The sequence below is a fragment of the Sebastes fasciatus genome, chromosome 13 (genome assembly GCF_043250625.1).
Source record: "Sebastes fasciatus isolate fSebFas1 chromosome 13, fSebFas1.pri, whole genome shotgun sequence".
Lineage (NCBI taxonomy): Eukaryota > Metazoa > Chordata > Actinopteri > Perciformes > Sebastidae > Sebastes > Sebastes fasciatus.
In genome coordinates this window covers 17571528-17586983 of record NC_133807.1, presented here as the reverse complement: position 1 = coordinate 17586983, position 15456 = coordinate 17571528, and the positions used below count along the sequence as shown (strand labels likewise).

Genomic DNA, 15456 nt, shown 5'->3' with positions numbered 1-15456 from the left:
AATAACTAAACTAAACAAACCAAACGCAGTGTGTGTGTGTGTGAGAGAGAGAGAGAGAGGGGGGGGGGGGAGGAACAAGATGGGTTCTTGTCTCAAAATGTCTGTATGGCCTACAAACAAAATGGCGGGCACTGTAAAACTACAAAGATGGCTGAATCAAAGATGGCGGAATCAAAGATGGCCATCAGCATGTCATCACATGACCTCTTTGTTCTAGGACAGAGAGGGGGGTGATGTGGGGGTTAAGATTATCTGAAGCTGTATGTTTATGTTTAACTAATTCACAGTTTCTGTATGTGATCGTAATGTGTGTTAGATATGCAGTGGGTTAGAAAAGATGGTTAGTTGCATGCAAGACCTTGTCTATGTGAAGCATAAACTAAACACATCAGATGTGGCGAAGCCAGTTACCCAAAAATCAAATACAGATAAATCACCACAGTCAAACTCAATGAATAACATTAAACCAAATCAATACCAGTACATTCTAGAAATCAAAGTTTAACTGTGCGATTGCAAATGCTAAGGCCCAGTACGTTACCGATGGAAGAACAGGGTTTGTAATTCCATGTGTTGAAGTTGTGGTTCCAAGTCAAAGATGTCGTCTTTGCTGTTAGTTTGGTGCTAACTTCTTTGCTTGATAGCTTGAAGTTAGCTGGTGAAAAGGGTTCCTTGTGGCTATGTCTGTTTCCTAACAGGACATAGAATCAGAGAGCAGAGCTGCTTCCGGTCTGGAGCACAGCAGCTCACCTCAAACAGGTCAGCTTGTTGAGGAGAATGAGTAGAAAGAGTCGAAAGAGGAGGAACAAAGGACATTCCTCTGGTTTTGTTCTGTGTGAATTTCACACCTCTGTGTGAAATGTTACTGTAGCCAATGAGGAGCTGAGTCCAGAGTCAAGGATCGTGTTACTGAGTTCATGAAGTGACTGTCTCTGCCACCAGAAATGGCAGGTCCCTACAGTTTTAAGTTTACAGAGGGATGATAGCTCATAATTTCTCTTTTCTAAATTAAAAAAAGTATTTAGTGCATTTGTCACCTTTTAGATGTGCTGCTAATACATCCATGGTGTGCTGCTGACTCTGTCCAGTGCTCATTGGTTCAGCCTGGTAAAAAAAAAGTTATTTGGGTGTGGTGGTTCAATTCTGAGAAAAAAATGAAACCAAACTGCCACATACGTCAAAACTTGCTGAACAGTTAGGCTAAACTGGTGATGTTAGCAGATTCAGCCAACACATGAGCTGGTTGTCTCTATAGGAAACAATTAGATTACCAATCTTGATTTATTTTTATTTTAACCACGCAGGTAGACCTAATAATAAGACGAGGCCCTGATAAGGAACTGGAGACAGCATATGGAGAGGACAAACATGTCTGCTGCAAGGTAAAGAGCTTAAATCTTTGAAGTACTTTTGCACAGAATAAGATAGAAAAGCCTGTAGTAACAGCAGAGTGTCAAATAAAGTACAAATATGTGTATTATTAGACAAAAAACTAAACTGAAATAACAGCTAGGCTATAAGTAAAATTAAGTAATTCAGTTTGGTAATGGAAGGACTTAACACTGCAATGCAAAATAAAGCACAAAACAGTGATAGTTTTGCATTTAGGAAACAACTAGGACATGTACTTGGGCTTGATTACATTGTTTTCTATTGGAGTGTCCTAACTGGCTGCGAGCAACACGGCGCTGCGTGACGTTTTGCCTGAACTTCTATCGGATACACGGTTCCTATTTTTTCCTGTCACTCATATTGAGAGGAACGGCTGATTAGTTTAGATAAAATGAGCCGAGAAAACCGGGTCAGTTGTCCTGGATGCAAATGAAAATATTAACTTGATTAATGACATTTTCAGCACAGGCATTGCCGCTCGCAGTTATATGTAATAAAGTTCACTAGTGAAACTTTATTACGAGCTACCTGTCAAAAAATATAACAGCCACCTCACTAATGGTTCAAATAAAACACGAACACACAGCGCAAAGAGACAACTATGGAAACTCTGGGAAATAAGAGCCGTCACTAGAATATTTCAGTAAGAAGACTCGTTTTGATCCGCTCCGTTTGCGTGTTTGTATTGAAAGTAGACTTACAAACCTGGTGCATTAAAGCACAATTATGAGAGTAAAAAGCATCCTGTGCTCCTCTCACATCTTTCTTTTTTTTTGTGGATAATTCTGTTCAGTATTGTGGAATAAAACAATGGACTAATGTTACACTACAGCAGGCTGAGCAGGGACAACAACTGCTGTGTGAAACATCCACATTTAGTCTTTATTAACTTAAATTATAGTTATGAAGAAATCAGTCAGACTGTTAGATTAATGTGTTGTTTAACTCCCTGTTTACTGTATCTCGGCACCCGTGTGTGTGCACATTCTGATCCTGGCACGAGCAAGACGCAGGGCGTGCCTGAGGAGTTATCTGTAGCCTCCAGTACCTCCTCATTTCACTACAGAAACCATAATAAGGCCTGAGGAGTTATCTGTAGCCTCCAGTACCTTCTCATTTCACTACAGAAACCATAATAAGGCCTGAGGAGTTATCTGTAGCCCCCAGTACCTCCTCATTTCAAAACAGAAACCAAAATAAGGTGTCAGCTGGCTGGAGAAGATCACTAGATAATAACCTACTTGCTCTTGGCTATATTGTAAGTTATTTCCAGTAAATATCAAAAATAAAACGTGTGTTTTCTGATAAAAAACAAAGTACGAACGTTGGAAGATAACAAGTACTACTAACCCATCTTTGAGGTGGTTACATCTTCAGCTCCAGTCTGATCTGGAGCTCACAGCTTATATGTTCCTGGTTTGTTTACATGATGTAACAGAAGTGCAGATTTAACGGATTCAGTGGACAGAGAGCGTCAGATGTCAAAGCTGATTGCCCGTCCGCCCCTAACACTCTGGTGCCGACCCTGTGTAAACCTCTTGTATTAATCATCACTGTGAAATAATTTAAAATATATTATAGGCTATTGCAGATTATAGTGCCTAAAGGAATAAGTAGAATATTGTTGGTAAAAAAAACCTTGAACTGAACTGATAAACCATTTGTGCTCTGGCGACATCTGCTGGTCAGATTGTGTAAATGCAACGACAAACAAAAAATGTCTGTCCATTATGACTTTTGTCCTGTTTTATCTGAATAGTATCATAGTCTTTATAGCCATTAGCCTATTTCACGAGATAAGAGGAGCATGTGAACAAAAAAATGTAATTGCAAACTATAAGTATTCTTTATGCTTTGCCATCCGATCATCCTACAACCCCGCAGATTCATCTTTTGGGAACCATTGGAGGGGTCCTGACCCCCAAGTTGGGAACCACTGATGTATGTAGAAGATAAAGGCCTCTAAATATAAGAGGGCCTTCTGGTTATGTTTTAGTCATACAAACATACAAACATAAATACATACATACATACTATATGTGTGACAATTAGTTTATGTTAGTTTGTAGTCATTTAGTGTCTCTTTAGTCATTTTGTTGTCTTTTTGAGTCTCTCTGTAGCCATTTAGTGTCTCTTTGTAGTCATTTAGTGTCTCTTTGTAGTCGTTTTGTTGCAGTTTAGTGTCTCTTTGTAGCTGTTTGGTGTCTCTGCATTTCTTTGTAGTCGTTTAGTGTCTCTTTGTAGTTATTTATTGTACTTATTTGTGTCTCATTTAGTGTCTCTTTGTAGTCGTTTACTGTCTCTTTGCAGTCTTTTGGTGTCTCTTTGTAGTCGTTTTGTTGCAGTTTAGTGTCTCTTTGTAGTCGTTTAGTGTCTCTTTGTAGTTATTTATTGTACTTATCAGTGTCTCATTTAGTCTTTCTTTGTAGTCATTTAGTGTCTCTTTGTAGTTATTTATTGTACTTATTATTGTCTCATTTAGTGTCTCTTTGTGGTCGTTTTGTTGTTCTTTCATTGATATTTTGATGAAGATGAAGAGAGGCTTTCTGACGCAGCTTCCTGCCACTCTACAACAACAGTTCAGTTTGAATTTGTTTTGAAATCTCACAAACTGGATGATGTTTTGTTTTTCAGAAAAGAACTACAGAAGGCCTTGTGCTGCTACACCGCAGATACCCTCATCTACATCGACACAGTGAGAGAGTTCTGTGAGAGGAGCCCTAGATGGATGCTTGGGAGGGAGAAAGAGTCGCACATGATGGTGGACATCAAAGATAGGGCTGAGAGCATTGACCTAAGCATCAGCCATGTTACCGAGTCAGAGAACAAAGGTAAGGCCTGTTTGGAATATATGAAGAGCAAGGTGACCCAGGTGACTGCAGACAGCAGATGTGCAGAGCTGGAGAAGGAGCTGGCTGCTGTGCTGAAGGACACTCTGAGAGGCCTGGAGAAGCTCCACAGCTTCCTGGATGCAGTAGAGAATCTGGCGGTCACCTCACTCCATGTGTTCAAGGAGGAAAACCAGGCGTTACATTTGCCAGAAGGGATCAGCCTCGAACAAGTTCAGGTTGTCATCACTGCTGCACGGAAAATCTGCCCTCTCCTCGTCGAGTTTAAAAGAGATGCAAGTGTCTTCTTCCTTCCCAAACTTCAGAATGTGGAAGTGCTGTCATATCAGCTGAACAGATACATCAAGACCACCCAGAAAATCTGTGAGAAGTTAGAGAAACGGTAAAGAGACATTTCATCAAAACAATATGCACATTTTGCAAAATACACATCTAATATAAAAAAATAAATGTGTGTCTTTCACAGCTCCTTCAGTGACTTTTGCCTGAATATGAACGACGAAACTCTGGTAGACCTCGATGTGGATTTGTCTGAAGATGACATACAAAGGATGCTTCATCACATTAATCAACTTGATGAAATCAGGTAAGTGTTAACCATCTATATTGGTTATATTGTTTATTGGCCCCAAATGTCAAAGAAGCAGCCGTTGGCTGACTCAATTTACTGCAAATAAAGTAAATTAGAGGCTAAATTATTATAATTCATGACACAAACCAGATTTTCCATGATTTCTATAAGCACTCAGAAATGAGTGGATCCTTGGATTATGGTTCTTGTCCAGCTGTTAATACCTCAGTATAATTTTTTATTTATTTTACTAAATATTGTAGTCACTTTTGTTTATTTCAGTTTTATGTGGATCCAAAAAAGAAAACCGGATACCAAATAAAATATTTTCATTGTGAATTTTAAAGTAACACTAACTAACTAACTTTTGAGATGTGTCATCTTATTTAGTCTTTCTTAATTTCCTCTTTTCTCTTCATCAGGATGAACCAGAGCTTCCGGACGGTGTTCCTGTTTCAGGAGGAACCATGTTCTGGCTTCATCAAGAAGTTCAGCGAGCGAAAGCCCAGAATGCTGAAGTTTCTAGAAGACCTGGAGGAGAATGCTGTTCAGCAAGACAGGATGAATAAGGGGGCAAAGATCTCCAGTGTGGCAGGCAGCTCGGTGGGGGCAGCTGGAGGTGTGCTTTCCATCGTTGGTTTGGCATTAGGTCCTGTAACAGCTGGAGCGTCTCTAGCTCTGACAATGACTGGGGTGGGGATGGGAATCACCAGCGGAGTCAACACTGTCGTCACCACTGTCACAGAGATTTGCGTGAACCGTAAACATCAAAGCAAAGCCAGTGAGACCTTCCAGAGCTTCATGGAGGATGTGCAGTGTTTCCAGGATTGTCTGGAGGAGGTCACCAAAAGGGAGATGAGCCAGATAGATGTGGTTGTTGGAGTAGGCACGGTGCTTCATGAAGTTTATTCTATTGGGAATGCTATCGATGGGCTTGTTGATGCTGCAGCAGCTCTTAAGTTGTTAAAAACTGAGGAGTTGGCTGTAAGTGCTGGCAAAGTGGCAGTGCAGGAAGGAAAAGCATTACGTAACGTGCCCAGGGTGGCGGCAGATATCCCAGATATTGGTCAGGCAGCAGTCAAAGGGCCTCTTGCCCTCTCCAAGTCAGCCAGAGCTCTTGCCATCGGGGTCAACGCTCTCTTCCTCGGCATGGATGTCTACTCCCTCTGTACAGACAGCATCAATCTGGCCAAAGGCAGCGAGACTGAAGTCTCTCAGTTCATCAGAGCCAGAGCTGCACTCTGGCGTTCAGAGATTGACTCATGGCAGAAGATCCATGACTTCCTGTGCGACGGTCAGCTGACATCAAAGAAAAATAAAGCTGTCCTGGAGACGCCATTTTATCCAGAGAGGGAGATGAAGAAACTCGGAGAAACAGAAATGAAAATTCCATTTGATGAGGTGGATGAAAAGTGAAAGAGGAAAGTTCTTATGTAATACAGTAGTGCTCCGAGACAATACCAACTCTGACTCTTTGATCAGATATGAGATCCATTTAAACTTTGCTTACAGCTCACTGTTCAGCATCAAACATGATTAATATCTATCATATTTTTAATCAGCTGTAATTCTCATGGCATAAACCAATGTATCTCTAAACCTGATTCAAAACATAACGCACTGTCATTTAGCACTTTACCTGATGATAAATGTAACTGAAAAATATAAATACTATTTTAATCCTAGAGTTGCAATCACTGTCATATAAAAATATAATTAGAGCAAAAAATATTATGCACAATACATTCTGTACAATCTGTATGATCTTCATTATTATGTATGTATAATTCAGTCTGCCATTTCTCTTGCACAAAAATAAAAACAATTTTAAAAAGTAAAAGGTTTGTTTTTTTCAGGTCTGAACATGAACACTGCCATTTGCCGTGCATCATGGGTCATCTAAGGTTATAAAGTCAGCCGTCTGTTCCCTCCAGGTTTAACTGCAGTGTTTGATCTATTAGCCTACATCCATCCAAACATGTTTTAGAAGCCATTACAATGATTATTAATCATTAATACTTAATTTTACAAACAAACCAAAAATAGAAAAGTTTAGATAGAAAGATGCCTGCCCTACACCACTGGATAGTGCTGTTATACAGGACTTCTGTAAACTGAACCCTGAAGCCATCATTACAGTTTATTTTACATTAGAACGCCTATTTATTTTAATTTATATTACTTTTAACTATAACTTTAAACTTTATCTATATTTTTTTTACACCGAAAGACACTGCTTTTCTACATTTATATATATATATTTTTTTTTATTATTTATTTGTATTATTATTTACTACTATTTATTATTATTATTATTATTATTATTGCTATTTTAATTATAATTTATCTATTTGTTTAATTACTTTTTGGGTGTCCGGGGAGGGTGGGCGGTTATATAATAATATATAATAATATAATATAAATAATAATAATATATAAATAAATAAATGAATAAACATTGAGAACAGATGCTGAGAATTTGATGGGGTATCATTTCTGGATTTTCTAAATAATCAAAGCAGCAGGTTGCCCTGCTCTAACAGGTACATTAAATGGTCTTCCCTCTGAAATGTAGTGCAGTAGCATATAAAGTAGCATAAAATGGAAATACTCAAGTAGGCTAGAACTAACATATATGTAGGCCTATGTGGAAATTGTACTTAAGAACAGTACTTGAGTAAATGTACTTAGTTACATTCCACCACTGGTCCCAGCCTTTCTTAACCTGCTGCCAGGAAGTGAACATTTCCTCTACAGAAGTAACAATCACTTCTATCATTGCTTTGGGTCATGTCAAGGAACAATTCAATTTCCGACAACCTCTGAGGTTAGCATCAGGAAATAAGCAGGTGTGCTGCTAATTTGTTTTATTTTTTTTTTTTACCGTTTTTTTTTTTTATTAACAAAATATAAGTACAATAACAATATGTACATTGACAACTGTTCTTGCCAGGGGTACAATAAAACAAATACAATAAAAAAAATAAAAAATAGAATTAACAGTACCTCTGTTAAACTAATGTTCTGGTCGCAAATCAATTTAAAACTGTCATCAATGCCTTTAATGCTCTTTTCTATATCTTTGATAAACTTATTTATATTATCTACATTTTCAGTCTCAGTAGCATATAACTTCTGATAGAAATTAGCTACATTTTGCGAAATGTCTTTTTCATCTTCACAAACTGCATTGTTAATTTTATTTATCTTTTCTAAATAAAAAAAAGTATTTAGTGCATTTGTCACCTTTTAGGAGTGCTGCTAATACATCCATGATGTGCTGCTGACTCTGTTCAGAACTCATTGGTTCAGTCTCGTAAAAAAATAGTTGGGTGTGGTGGTTCAATGCTGAGAAGAAAGTGAAACCAAACTGCGTCAACTGTTGAAGTTTTGTCAACAAACTCCTTGAACAGTTAGGCTAAACTGGTGATTTTGATTTCGATTTCGATTTTGGCAGATTCAGCCAACACATGAGTTGGTTGTCTCATTCACACACACTTGAACTGCTTGCGGCACAGCAAAATGCCGAGGAAACCTGCAACCATCCCCGATGAGGAGATGGAAGAGATTAAAAAATCGCTCGACTTCATGTCAGCCGAGCTCGCAACGGTTGCCGTTCAACAAAAGAGGATAATGGAGCTGATGGGAGAAGTCCAATCACTTAAAAAGCAAAACATGGAAAAAGACATAAAGATTACATTCCTGGAGAATCGAGTGTCTGATCTCGAACAATACTCACGGATGAACGATCTAATCATCAGCGGCCTGAAGACGAGGCATCAGTCCTATGCCAGGGTGGCAGCGGCCTCCGTGGAAACCGCTGCCCGGCGCGGGGTCGATGTTTCCGAGGCCGAAAAAGAGTCACTGGAACAACAAGTAGTGGGCTTCTTGGAGAGTAAAAACATTCTTGTTGACAGCGATGACATCGAAGCCTGTCACACTCTGCCCAGCAAAAACAAAGATGCGCCACCAGCAATATTAATCCGCTTCACCAACAGGAAGAAAAAGTATGCGCTCCTCAGGCAAGGAAGGAAACTAAAGGGGTCTAATGTGTACATCAATGAACACCTCACCAAGAAGAACGCGGACATCGCTAGACGAGCACGCATATTAAGAAAACAAAACAAGATCCAGGCAACTTGGACTATGAATTGCAAAGTATTCATTAAGTTGAATGGATCGACGCCAGAGGCAGCAAAAGTTCTCTATATAAGAGACAGCAATGAACTGGATAAGTTTGGTGAATAAATGACCTGCTGCTGGGACTATCATGGAGGTAGGATTATTCCATGCAGGTTACTATCTCTACTGCATTCTAACATCTTGGAGATAACCACACAGACAATGACTAACAAACGCTCTCATTCCATATTATTTTCTGTGATTCATTTCAAACCACTAAATGCCATCACAGTTTATACAAACCAAAAAAATGTAAGAACATATTTAAAATTATGATTTTCAGCATGTTAACATCTCCTACAAAGGGCCTTATTATGGCTCATTTGAATATCTGCAGTGTCAGAAATAAGGTACATGAACTGAACAATCTCACTCAGAATAACACCATCCACATCTTGGCTGTGTCTGAGACCCACTTGGATGTAACTATCCAGAATGCTGAGGTATCTATTGATGGCTATAACATCTTCAGGAGGGACAGAAATATACATGGAGGTGGAGTAGCGATATATATAAAAAACAATTTTCCTGCAACACTGTGTGCTGAGCTCATGCCAAATAACTTAGAATCCTTATGGGTTAGAGTACATCTTCCTCACTTAAAACCAATCTTGATAGGCTGTTGCTACAGGCCTCCAGGAACTGATACTCATTATCTGAATGACTTATGTGAACTAATTGACAGAGCTGCAGATGTGAATGGTGAAATTTTCATATTAGGGGACATGAATATTGACTGGCTTGCAAGTCAATGCCCGATGAAAAAGAAGATGGTGTCACTAGTCAGTGCTTGTAATCTATCACAGATGATTTCTCAACCGACCAGAGTCTGTACTAACAGTGCTGGTCATACATCTGCCACTTGCATCGACCATATTTACACAAATGCTCCTGAGCGCTGCACTAAACCAGTCTCTCTACCTGTAGGGTTCAGTGACCATAACATTATAGCTATTACCAGGAGAACCAAAATTCCTAAATGTGGTGTCAAAATTATTAATAAGAGAATGTATAAGAAATTCATCTCAGAACGTTTTTTGGAGGATGTCAGGAATGTAAACTGGGCCGATGTGTATGCTACACAGGAGCCTGAGGCTTCTTTACATATTTTTATGAACATCTTTATGAGGATTGTCGACAACCATGCTCCCATGAAGAAGTATACTGCCAAATCCAGACCAGCTCCATGGTTGAATGAGTCTTTAAAAGACCTTATGAAACAGAGAGACAAAGCCAAATCCACATTAGCAAAGTCAGGATCTGTGGAAGACAGACTAAAATATTGTCAATTGAGAAACCAAGTGACAAAACAGAATAAAAGCATGAAAAAGGAATATTATAAAAATAAAATAAATGCAGTGAAACTAGATGGTAAAGAACTCTGGAGAACCTTAAATGAAATAATGGGGAGAAATAAAACTGGGAGCCCTTCTTTTGTTCAGTCGGATGGCAGGTTTTTGACTAAACCATTTGACATAGCCAATTATTTTAATGATTACTTTGTGAATAAGGTCGATGCACTAAGGAAGAATATGAGCAACATGGATTCCAATACTCTCAACCTTATAAGTAAAAATATAATGATTAACAAAAGTTGTTCATTTCAGTTTAACAGTGTGGATGAGAGTGAAGTAAGGAAGTTGTTAAAAGCCCTTCCTGATTATGGCTCCGTAGGCACTGATATGCTGGACAGTAAGGTACTTTGTCTCTCAGCCGATTACATTTCTGGTCCCATATGTCACATATTAAATAAATGTCTAATGGAAGGTATATATCCTAGTATTTGGAAAGAAGGTAAAATAATTCCCTTACCTAAAGATGGCAGATTAACATTTACTGGGCAGAACAGCAGACCCATCAGTATTCTCCCTGTACTAAGCAAACTGATGGAGAGAATAGTCCATTCACAAATACAAGATTACTTTGACTGTAATGGCCTGTACACTAGATTTCAACATGCTTACAGACATCACTACTCCACTTGTTCTGCACTAACGCAAATGACAGACGACTGGCTAAAAGAGATAGATAATTCTAGGATAACAGGTGCAGTGTTACTGGATTTCAGCGCGGCATTTGATGTCATAGATCATGACCTTTTAATTAATAAACTACAACGTTATGGATTTAGATCAACTGCAATCACATTTATGAAGAATTATCTTTTATGCAGAACACAAAGGGTGTATTACAATGGCAGCATGTCTAACAGTAAAGGGCTTAACTGTGGCCTGCCGCAGGGCAGCTGTCTTGGACCTCTCCTGTACTCCATCTTGACAAATGACTTGCCATCTGTATTGCATAAAGCCAGTATACAAATGTACGCCGATGATTCCACACTGTATTACGCAGCAAATACAAGCGGCGAACTAGACCAAGTTCTATCTTCAGACCTAAACTTGGTCTACGATTGGATAAAACAAAATAAGTTGGTACTAAATATCTCAAAAACCAAATCCATTATTTTTGGATCTAGTCATAAGCTGTCATCTATGCCCACAATGAATCTCTACTTGGACAGTGAACCTATACAGCAGGTGGATAAGGTCACATTACTGGGACTAACCATAGACAATCAACTGTCATGGGTCGAGCACATAGAAACAATTGTCAGGAAAATGGGAAATGGTATCTCCATGGCAAAAAAATGCCTTCCGTATGTTCCAGCACACGTTCTGGGACAAGTAGTTAAATCTTTAAGTTTAAGCCACCTGGACTATTGCTCACCTGTATGGTCTTCTGCACCGAAAAGCATACTGCGGAAACTACAAATTGCACAAAACAGAGCTGCAAGACTTGTGTTACACTGCCCCATGAGAACGAACACAGACAGCATGCATCATAAGCTGTCATGGTTACCAGTAGAGAAAAGACTTGCCTTAAGCACAGCGACATTCTTTAGTAACAGCATTTATTCTACTAAACCCGAGTTTTTATACAGTCAAATTAGCAGATGCAGGGACGTTCACAGTCATTTCACTAGAACAGCGGGTGATGGCCAACTCATGTTACCTCACCCAAAATCGAATGCCTTAAAAAAGACGGTCATTTACCGCGCCATCACTCACTGGAATAGCTGCCCTCTTCACATCCGTCAATCCTCTAACAAATCCACATTCAAATACCATCTACGAATACATTACTTAAACAGCTGATCGATAGTCCAGTGTTGGTCATGTATGGTTTTCTTTGTTTTCTTTGTTCCTTTTTCCCTGATGATGGGCCTTGAGGCTAAACAAAAAAAAAAAAAAAAACAACAAAAAAAAAAAAAAAATTGTGGAAGATTTGTGTATGAATTTGAAATTTGAAATTTGAAATTTATATATGTTTGAAAATTTGAGTGTTATTAGTGTAACACAAATGTGATGTTGTATATAGTATGTATGTGATAAATTAATGTACATGATTTCGGACCCCAGGAAGACTAGCTGGTGCCATTGGTATCAGCTAATGGGGATCCTTTTTAAATAAATAAATAAATAAATAAGAAACAATCAGATGTCCAATCTTTATTTTATTTTTATTTTAACCACGCAGATATGGAGAGGACAAACATGTCTGCTGCAAGGTAAAGAGCTTAAATCTTTGAAGTACTTTTGCACAGAATAAGAGAGAAAAGCCTGTAGTAACAGCAGAGTGTCAAATAAAGTAAAAATATGTGTATTATTAGGAGACAGATCTTTGAAACTCCAATACACAGTGTGTTATGAAAATGCTAAATAAATCCGAGATTTGAGTGGGTTTTAACTCTAAATTACATCCTTATGTGAGGTTGTTTTTTAGTGTTAAATAAATGTAGAAAGTAATGTATCCTATAAACAAAGGCAACAAATAGAGAAGTACGAACCTCTTGGCTTTTGGTATGTCAACCTCTTGTATTAATCATCACTGGAAAATAATTTAAAATATATGATAGGCTATTGCAGATTATTGTGCCTAAAAGAATAAGTAGAATATTGTTGGGAAAAAAAAACTGAACTGAACTGATAAACCATTTGTGCTCTGGTGACATCTGCTGGTCAAATCATGTAAATGCAACGACAAACAAAAAATGTCTGTCCATTATGACTTTTGTCCTGTTTTATCTGAATAGTATCATAGTCTTTATAGCCATTAGCCTATTTCACAAGATTAGAGGAGCATGTGAAAAATAAATGTAATTGCAAAGTATAAGTATTCTTTATGCTTTGCCATCCGATCATCCTACAACCCCTCAGATTCATCTTTTGGGACCCATTGGAGGGGTCCTGACCCCCAAGTTGGGAACCACTGATGTATGTAGACGATATAGGCCTCTACATATAAGAGGGCCTTCTGGTTATGTTTTAGTCATACAAACATACATACATACAGTATGTGTGACAATTAGTTTATGTTAGTTTATAGTCATTTAGTGTCTCTGTACTCATTTTGTTGTCTTTTTGAGTCTCTTTGTAGCTGTTTTGTGTCTCTGCATTTTTCTGTAGCCATTTAGTCTCTCTTTGTAGTCATTTCATGTCTCTTTGTAGTCATTTAGTGTCTATTTGTAGTCATTTAGTGTCTCTTTGTAGTCATTTGGTGTCTCTTTGTAGTAATTTATTGTACTTATTAGTGTCTCATTTAGGGTCTCACAAACTGGATGATGTTTTGTGTTTCAGAAAAGAACTACAGGAGGCCTTGTGCTGCTACACCGCAGATACCCTCAGCTACATCGACACAGTGAGAGAGTTCTGTGAGAGGAGCCCTGAATGGATGCTTAGGAGGGAGAAGGAGACCAACATTTTGGAATCTATGAAGAGCAAGTTCACCCAGGTGACTGCAGACAGCAGATGTGCAGAGCTGGAGAAGAAGCTGGCTGCTGTGCTGAAGGACACTCTGAGAGGCCTGGAGAAGCTCCACAGCTTCCTGGATGCAGTGGAGACTCTGGCGGTCACCTCACTCCATGTGTTCACGGGGGAGAACCAGGGGTTACATTTTGCCAGAAGGGATCAGCCTCGAACAAGTTCAGGTTGTCATCACTGCTGCACGGAAAATCTGTCCTCTCCTCGTCAAGTTTAAAAGAGATGCAAGTGTCTTCTTCCTTCCCAAACTTCAGAATGTGGAAGTGCTGTCATATCAGCTGGACAAATACATCAAGACCACCCAGGACATCTGTGAGAAGTTAGAGAAAAGGTAAAGAGACATTTCATCAAAACAATATGCACATTTTGCAAAATAGACTTCTAATATAAAAAAAATAATTTGTGTCTTTCACAGCTCCTTCAGTGACTTTTGGCTGAATATGAACGACGAAACTCTGGTAGACCTCGATGTGGAGTAGTGCTCAGAGATAATACCAACTCTGACACTATGATCAGATATGAGATCAATTGAAACTTTGCTTACAGCTCACTGTTCAGCATTGAACATGATTAAAATCTATCTTTGAGGAATTTTTAATCAGCTGTAATTCTCATGGTATAAACCAATGTACCGCTAAGCCTGATTCAAAACGTAACGCACCTTCATTTAGCACTTTACCTGATGATAAATGTAACTGAAAAATATAATTACTATTTTAATCCTAGAGTTGCAATCACTGTCATATAAAAATATAATTAGAGCAAAACATTTTATGCACAATACATCCTGTACAATCTGTATGATCTTCATTATTATGTTTGTATAATTCAGTCTGCCATTTCTCTGGCACAAAAATAAATACAATTTAAAAAGTAAAAGGTTTGTTTTTTTCAGGTCTGAACATGACCACTGACATTTGCCGTGCATCATGGGTCATCTAAGGTTATAAAGTCAGCCGTCTGTTCCCTCCAGGTTTAACTGCAGTGTTTGATCTATTAGCCTACATCCATCCAAACATGTTTTAGAAGCCATTTCAATGATTATTACGCATTACTATTTCATTTTACAAACAAACCAAAAATAGAAAAGTTTAGATTGAAAGATGCCTGCCCTACACCACTGGATGGTGCTGTTACACAGGACTTCTGTAAACTGAACCCTGAAGGCATCATTACAGTTTATTTTACATTAGAGCGCCTATTTATTTTAATTTATATTACTTTTAACTATAACTTTAAACTTTATCGATGTTTTGTTTGTTTTTTACACCAAAATACACTGCTTTTCTACATTTATATTTATATATTTTTATTATTATTTACTACTATTTATTGTTATTGTTATTACTATTTTAATTATAATTTATCTATTCTTTTAATTACTTTTTGGGTGTCCAGGGAGGGTGGGCGGTTGTGATTTTGTTGGAATGTGTGTAACTTTGTTGAAAAACTTTTATAGTTATAGTTATATAGTTAAATACAAATTGAGCACCGATGCGGAGAATTTGATGGAGTATCATTTCTGGATTTTCTAAATAATCAAAGCAGCAGGTTGCCCTGCTCTAACAGGTACATTAAAATGTCTTCCCTCTGAAATGTAGTGCAGTAGCATATAAAGTAGCATAAATGCATTGTTCATTTT

General features: G+C 38.2%; 1 protein-coding gene across 1 annotated transcript; it reads left to right on the top strand.

Annotated features, from left to right (window-relative positions):
* The first annotated feature begins 1195 nt into the window (after positions 1-1195).
* Positions 1196-6617, top strand: LOC141780583 (uncharacterized). The gene is made up of 4 exons (XM_074655873.1): positions 1196-1382; positions 4027-4623; positions 4708-4827; positions 5235-6617. The coding sequence occupies exons 1-4, from the start codon at positions 1354-1356 to the stop codon at positions 6226-6228; spliced, it is 1740 nt and encodes a 579-aa protein (XP_074511974.1). The 5' UTR covers positions 1196-1353; the 3' UTR covers positions 6229-6617.
* The last annotated feature ends 8839 nt before the right edge of the window (positions 6618-15456 follow it).

Bases quoted from the DNA above. Each gene is read 5' to 3' on its own strand.
- LOC141780583 (XM_074655873.1), top strand. From the start codon at position 1,354: ATGGAGAGGACAAACATGTCTGCTGCAAG. The intron at 1,383-4,026 runs GTAAAGAGCTTA...TTTGTTTTTCAG, and splicing joins ACAAACATGTCTGCTGCAAG to AAAAGAACTACAGAAGGCCT. The intron at 4,624-4,707 runs GTAAAGAGACAT...TGTCTTTCACAG, and splicing joins TGTGAGAAGTTAGAGAAACG to CTCCTTCAGTGACTTTTGCC.